This window comes from Montipora capricornis, chromosome 11, assembly GCF_036669925.1.
Source record: "Montipora capricornis isolate CH-2021 chromosome 11, ASM3666992v2, whole genome shotgun sequence".
Taxonomy (NCBI): Eukaryota; Metazoa; Cnidaria; class Anthozoa; order Scleractinia; family Acroporidae; genus Montipora; species Montipora capricornis.
In genome coordinates this window covers 12,665,261-12,673,420 of record NC_090893.1, presented here as the reverse complement: position 1 = coordinate 12,673,420, position 8,160 = coordinate 12,665,261, and the positions used below count along the sequence as shown (strand labels likewise).

Here is an 8,160-nt window from a genome sequence, read left to right as displayed (position 1 = left end):
TGGAAAAACCAGCAATTTAACAGCACTAAATATAATAGCTTCGTGACTAGGAAATACTCTGTTTGTCATAGGAAGGTCACACGCAATATCAGTATATTTGGACTTAATTTGATCTAGACAATCAAAAAGGTAACATTTTTCACGATCTTGCAATTGCCGTAAGATGGAACTTTGTTATTTTCACTAGACAATTTTTGGCCTAAGTGCGAAGTACGAAGTGGAAAAAAGGGGCCGAACCTTACAATTCGGACCGAGAAATCTTGGTGCGAAATATATTTGTTTCATATCTCTGAGGCAATCGAAATGAGTGAGGAAACGGACAATGGGATTACGAGGACTGTGCGGTAGAATACGGTCCGTTTAATTGACCCACCAATATGGGTTTAATATCGATCTGAATAATTTAGTAAGAACAATGAGCATAATTAAATCAATTTTTATTAAAATCATGACTACAATGAAAATTCAACATAGGAGAACTCCTCTCTATCTTTTGCTGAATCAATTTTTGCAGAAAAAGAAAGGACTCGTACACTGGTTCTTTTTGACAAAGTGAAGAAACGTGACTTGTTGCCTCATCTCCCTACATGGTTTTTAAATCACATGTTAAGGTCTGTTAAGGGTTCACAAAACAGGTGTTTCCTGTTATCATTCTTAATGTCTTAAGATTTACCAGTCACTGGAACAAAACTGTTTTCTTTTTTTTTATATTTCAGCTAAATAAATACCTTTTCTACCGAAACATTGCATTTCCAGCGACTCGGTACATTGAATAAGAATGGCCACAGTTCGTAACGGGATTAAAGCCATTGCTTCCTTACAAGAACGCCAGCGAAAAGGTATGAAGAAAGTTTTCTTTTGAAGTTAACATCATTCAGCAGTTCACTTTGCGCTAAGATTTACCAGTTCACTCAATCAGAGCTTGATATATTTTCACGCATTGACTTCCGTCAGTGACTGCAGCATCAGTACCGCCCGATGCATTCATTGTTTATGCATGACTTCAGTGGTATGATAGCTTTCATGTCGAGCGATACGTTATATTGACAAACCGCTTGAAACGGAAGATCAAACAAGAATTTGCATTTGTTGCGGAATTTTATTGTTCGGGATTAAGGAGGAAATAAATCTGAACGCGGAAAAATGCACAGGTTTTCCATAATAAATCTGAAATTCCCCTTTTTATCCAATATAAAAGACCCCTAAACCTAGTTCATGTCGTTAAAAAAGTCAACTTTAGATTGGCTCTCAGTTCGATATTTTTCCAACAAACATCCAAGGAAAACTATTCAAAAGTTTTGTCAAATCTTATTTATTAATTTAAAAAGCATTTTTGGCATTCCTGAGTCCTGGTGAATTGGCCGCTGTAATTTAAAGGCCGCAACTTCAAGTACTTTCAGTTATAATGGGAAATAAATAAAAAATTACCTTTCTTTTCACGGTATGCACACTTTTACCTCTTGTAAAGTAATTTTGGTTGACAAACTTAGTCTCAAAAATACATTTAAATTTAAATTTTCGTTAATCATTGGAGGCACTCGTGTTAAAGGGGCACTGTCATGAGCTGCGCATGCTCGAGTTTGTTTACTCTCGAGCCCACGGAAAATTCTAGCCGCCATCATGGATTCACGCGTGAGTCACGTATATTCGCCGGAGTTTCTCCTTTGTCCACCATGGCCCTCCCCAGTGGACACCATTTTGAATTTGTCGATTCAACTTGAAAACTTTTCAAGTTTTCACAAGACGCTAGCGCATGCGCTTCTCGTGACAGTTTCCCTTTAAGGAGAGCAAAGGATTATTGCAGAATCACGTTGAAGCCTGCCTCGACTGACCACAGATCACAGGTCGCCACATGCTATTCACTTGCATTGGCAAGTCTGTTCACGTGTTTCACTGAAGCTAAACAAACGTGCTTGACTTCGTTTCAAGCTTATGTCTTCGAGGGTTATCTGTACCACCATGAAAAAAATTTCTTTCTTTTCACTGAGTTCTTTTTTTTAAATTTACAATAGCTAAATGTATATGTTTTACAAGATTTTAGATATTGGCTTTCATTTGAAAGTGTAACTGAAATATGAAAGGGAATTCAAAGTAATCTATTAAGGCGGGGGTACACCTGAAAGCTTCACGCAGCTTAAAATCGGTTTAATGGCAATATCTCGTTCGCGTTTCAAGCAATACAAAAACCCAATGCTTATCGCACAAATCAATGTTTTGGGGTGTTTTGTAAATTTGTTTATTGTCCAGCGGTTTAATTTTATCAAGGGGCCTGCCCAATTTTGCACCGTGAACATGTGATCGTGGTGGGCGTTAAAGTATACGTTCGGTCGCCATTTCAATCATTGCGATCGGTTTCAATTCCGGGACCGTTAATCGATTTTTGATCAGAAGAAAACTTTCACACATCTCTCCATTTTCAAAACCCGTTAGCAAAGAGGGGTCGTTTTGCAAATTAGGCAAGTAAAATTAGTTCAACCGACTTCAAAAGGGTCAGCTCTACAGTTCTATTTTTACGTTAACTGCTGTTTGTTTCTCGCTGTGTAATCAATAATCGTTTTCCTCTGTATGATCAAACGTCGACTAAACGGTCCCTGAATTGAAACCGGTGATTGCAATGTTTGAAATGGCTACCAAACGTATACTAACCGCGATCACACGTTCATTGTGGGCCGCAGGCCTGTGTTTAGCAAAACCCTCAGTTTACAGCTAATGACATTCTGTTCACTTGAATATGCCGAAATGCATAAATAGTTTTGGCTAGATAATCATCGCATCATCATGATTTTCTTTTCGTGTTCTCTCCGACCACAGTTGGATGTCTGAGTTGGTCCAGAAAGCACAAGATTTTGTTGTTTCGACACAAATGGAACAACCAATGATTACTGTAAAGTGTTTTCACTTATTAACCAACTGATTACTGACTCCAATTTTCATAGCTTACCGTAAAACTATCCAAACTTCCACTACGTCACTTTTCACTTTTTGAACTAAGTTCGAACCATTTCAATGCTCCTTACGGCTTCTTCTAAACGTAATTTCTATTGGCAATGCATGGTATAAAGCGCTGCCAGAAACACGACTTTTCTCCCAATGGGTCCAGGGCTAAGATCGAAGTCATTGCATTTCATGACTGAAGAGTCTGATTAGACTCCTTCGGCAGTTAGGGAATCTCCAATTTTAGTTTACTGATTTTAACTTAAAAATCCTGAATCGAAGAGTTAATTTTCGCTTTTCTCGTTTTCTTTCTGTCATCAACGCCTTCATTTTCATGAGCCTCATGAACGTCATCATCGTCCGATCGATCAACTGTCGTCATCACCATCTTTCTATCCTTGGTCTTGGTGAGAATGAAAATAATAACCGTATAGCAATAACGATAAAGTTTTACTGGTGTTATCAATCTGAACACAAGTGCTCTACTAACTGCAAATCTAATCAAATCAGCCAAATATTGGCGGCTGAAACCAGAATACCTTGACAAAACCTCAGAGAAGAGGACCAACAAACTCAACGCACAGATGATCTTGAGTTAGTAACGGAATCGAACGCGTTCTATAAGAGTGAACAGCGCATGCGCCAACACTGCTCCCCTTCCTACCTCCTGGTCTGAATTGAACGCCAGTTCCTTTCATGCTTCGCGCACTGCTTCATAACTTTCGTCACGGTTTTTATTCAGTGGAAGATCATTTGTTTTGGTCAAAATCTTTCAACAATCAAATGTGACACTATGTATTCTATTCTACGCCATCGCGGCCTACTGACGTAGGAAGTACTTTACCAGATGAGAATAAGTTTCACTTGTAGCCAATAACAAAAGAGAAATGTTTTCCGCTTCCTAAAAAAATCTACCAGGTTATTTCGGTCACAGATAACATGCAAGTTAAGCAGCTTTAAGCTCAAAAGCAAATGTATCAAAAGAAATATGAAGACTAGCGTTGAATGGCATTTTAATCCAGCGTTTGTTTAAACTGGCACTGAGTGCATCACAAAAAATAAGGTGTGTGTTACAGAAAGATACCGAAGACCAAAGCTGGCAAACTTTAAGAACCTGTTGCGTCTTATATCATCCTCTGGTAGGTAGTGATTTTTTCTTGACCTCCTTATGAAATATGCATTCATATCACTGAAACTGACCTGGTACCGATTTAAGGTTTTCAGTGTAAGATTTTGCTTCAAGTTGTGCTTTCGAGTTGTGCAATAACGCAGCTATTCCACCTATTTAACCGGTGCGTATAAGCTTGTTGCAACTACAGTTGCCTTTGTGCGTGGTTTTACTGCTTAACAGGATTAATTGTAAGGAAAGAAAATACCTAAGAAACATTGAGTCCAGACAAGAGAAAACACAGGCGAATGTCTGGTCCTCAAGTTATTGGAAATTAAAGCTGTGAGGATGCAATGATTTTTCATGGACACAAAAGTCAAATCAGTGAGTTGCACAGCAAGACCTCACTAATATTAGCGTGAATAACCTTACTACAGAACTTAACCATGATTTTACAAATATACTCTAACCTGACTTTTAATAAACAAATATTTCGGACTGGGCATTAACTGAATATTCAGGGTATCTTGAACTTTGGGATGATGAGTTTACGTCGCGGGTGGTAAGTTAGCCGCAACTGAGTTAATCGTGTCACACGGATGGACGGTTGGAGAGCGAGTCGATTGCTTATTAAAGGAACTTCCTTCGAGTGCCCAGATGCCAAAAGAAACAAAATGAGTATTTTTAAGAGAGTTCTTTACAAGGTGATATGGTGACGCGAGCATATTGTCTTCTTCATGAGAGCTAAAATCTCTTTTTCAACTAACGAGATCATTTCCCGTCACAGAACAGACTTGTTGCTTAGAATTGCTTAGCTGGGAAAACCCGAAAGTCAAGCACTTTCACAGGGAAAAAACCCTCAATTTGAAACGATTCCTTTCACTCACTTTGTTGTCCACACTTTTGTCAGGGTCACGGAGCATTTATTTCTCATGAGAACATCAGGGTGATAGTCCCATGACAAAGATGGCAAAGTGGGCCTTTAGAACTCACATTTCATCCTAATTAATACATTCTTTTAATTTTCCGCAGTTATTGTGTAACTACTATATAACTGACGTGTATATCACAAGCACCTTTTTTTTTCGATCGATAAACCACAGCATTACATAACCGGTTAAATCAGTGGAAGTCTTTGAAATGTGCATATCTATTCCAGCGTGTTTTAGCTGCTGTTAAGTCAAGTAGTCTATGAGGCCATCAAGTAACTATTTGACTTTGTTTGAACCAGGTTTTAAACCATGACAGCAATTGCCTGTCTATATAGGTCATGTTTTCCTCTGACAGGAAAAATGTCAATGAAGTCATTGCGGAAGAATCTTGAACGTGTCGACATCTGCTGTTCAGTTCTTTGTGTGCGTACGAACTTGGTTCTGTTCCAACTTCTACTTTCACTATTGCCATATTTATTATTGTCGGAAACCGACCGTGAGGTGTTAATTAATTGAGTGACTGTGTTTATTTAACACTGTCTCGTCGCGGTTTTCAATGACAAATTAATTTACAAAAAGAAACACTTGTGACTTTTCAGCGAAAACCCGAGCCCTTTTGTACTTCAGTTGTTATTGTGTGCAAAAGACCACAAAAACATCGCAAAGGGTACGTAAAGACCTTTCCCAAGTACGCGAAGTTGTGGAAAACTTTTGTTTTAAAGACGACTCTTGTTGTCAAGTTGTCAAGTTGGTTGAAATGAAAGGCACTTTGAATAGCTCACCAAAATAGCAGCGTTTTCAAATCGGTGCCAAGTTCAGAGAAAAGTGATTCCTGATAAAGCCTGTACACTTTGATAAAGCCCGTACACCAGCTAATAACTGCTCTGGTTCTAATCATTGACTTCTTTCTCAGCAAGACCACTTGCTTAGAGAGCTTCATACAGGTAGATCATTATCGGCAGACATTAATCCTCCAAGATCGAGGTCTTAAGTTCAAGTTTTACGCAAATGAACCTCAAATGTTCCTATTTGAAAAACGCATTGTAGCCGCAAAGGCTTGCTGCTGAGTTGATTTCTATCTACTCTTCGTCATGGCATTATTGTTGTGGATTTTATTACATGACCATGAAGGTTACCAGCTACAAATGATCGATACAACAAGCGGCCGGGAATATAATGAATCGCACGCAAACTATTGCAACAACCTGATAATCAATGTCCGCAGGAATAAGTGGAAATTATAGGCAAATATTGCAAGTGATGGCATCACTTGAAACTATTGTTGTCTTGTATAGTGTCACATTTCTGCGTTCCGGTCCATACATAGAATAAGAACTTGTAATCTTTGTTCAATGTTGCGTATTGGTTATAATTATAGAACTTTCGTTGTATGGGTCCTCTTACAAACAATTCGTTATAAGTATGTTAATCTTTATGGACGGTTGTGCCTACGAAATCACACTTGTGATTCCAATATTGTCACAGCATTATATCATGAAAACTCACCGGTGTTGGCCAGTCCCGTTCCCCTGCTGGGTACGATTCCCGGACCCAAACCCGCCAAACATTTTTGCGTTGACTTGTTTGTTGAATTGCCCCTATAGCTGTTTTTCTCATTGTACTCTGGTTTCAGTCCCCTGTGTTGAAGTGCCTCCCACTTTAGCCTAATTTATTTTTCTCTTTAATTGGTTTCCGTCCTTTGTTTATGCATCATAAATTAAACTTGACTATTTGCCAAACGTCGAAGAATTGGCTACTTTTCCTTCCTGGTCATTTTTGTACAAGACCCCCTTAAAAATCGGTATTTCTTGAAAGACTAATTAAATATTTTAGAAACTGAACAAGCACTCTATGAGCACAATTGAAATTTCTATCGATATCATTCAATTTGGGCTTTGTAGCAAAAGTCAGAAGCTTGAAAATCAATACTGATAACGATTTTTGTTAGTGTAGAGTCAGGAAATCATTATCGTCTATGCTGATATCACATACCGCGGGATCTCTTCAAATGTTCTAGCATGTTCTAAACTTATTGTAATTCATACCCTGAAAAAAAAAACCTTATTAGGTTGACTAATCATCGGCTTCTAATAGATTTATATTTTCCCGTACAAATGACTGCACAGATGATGTCAGGTACCATAAAAGAATTTGCCTCGAACGCATTTTTTACTAACAAATTGGCATTTCATCTCATGATCAGGAATTCCCGATGCCAGTCGTAAGGTTTTGTAGCAAATTTTTTCACATCTATAAATGCTTCAAACTTCTAACTCAAAATTGGCTCAATTCGGTCTAGTGAGATGGCTAACGAGAAAAGAATGAGCAGAGGAGCTTCTAATAGATTTATATTTTCCTGTACAAATGACTGCACAGATGATGTCAGGTACAATAAAAGAATTTGCCTCGAACGCATTTTTTACTAACAAATTTGCATTTCATCTATCAGGAATTCCCGATGCCAGTCGTAAGGTTTTGTAGCAAATTTTTTCACATCTATAAATGCTTCAAACTTCTAACTCAAAATTGGCTCAGTTCGGTCTGGTGAGATGGCTAACGAGAAAAGAATGAGCAGGGGAGCAGGACAACGCAGAGAAGATTGATTTTCGAATATATAAGCGAATTGTTTCCAATCAAAGCGTGTTTGATCACTGATTCGGAACTTGAAAGCACGTGTTCAGACCAAAATTAACTCTATAAAAAGACAAAATGTTCTTGACCGGTTTAAATTCAGTGTAAATAGCCCACTTTCGATATATTAAAATTCAGTTCTAAACAAAAGGCATCATCTCGAGGCTATGGGGAATAAATATAAGGATTTGTATGAGTTTATTCCCCAGAGCCTCGAGATGATGCCTTTTGTTTAGGACTGAATTTTAATATATCGAAAGTGGGCTATTCTTGGACGCTTGGATAATAAAACGCACGTCCTATATTGGGGAGCATTCATGTTATATCTGGTTAGGGCTTTGAACCATTGAGTCAAAGGTATTAAGGTAAGGGATTATTTTGTGCATGCTACTACTATAAAGAACTGAATTTGGAAAACTGACGAGAGGAGATTTTTGCCAAGAATGTTAAACGTCTGAAACGTGACAATCGATTATTCAGCGGCATCAACGCATTTCAATCAAGCTAAAAATCCTCACGTACTCAAAGACGGATAGTAAGCTCAATTTGTTGTTT

General features: G+C 38.1%; 1 protein-coding gene across 5 annotated transcripts in view; it reads left to right on the top strand.

Annotated features, from left to right (window-relative positions):
* The window catches only part of LOC138022841 (cellular tumor antigen p53-like), a 32,164-nt gene that overhangs the window by 1,543 nt on the left and 22,461 nt on the right, over positions 1 to 8,160 (top strand). For 4 of the 5 annotated variants that reach the window (XM_068869817.1, XM_068869819.1, XM_068869818.1 and 1 more), the window contains exon 2: positions 717 to 839. In XM_068869817.1, coding sequence (XP_068725918.1) covers positions 779 to 839 — 61 coding nt within the window. In that variant the 5' untranslated portion in view covers positions 717 to 778. Of the gene's footprint in view, positions 1 to 592; positions 612 to 716; positions 840 to 8,160 lie in introns of those variants that run through there. The other variant, XM_068869815.1, reaches the window with a different exon arrangement.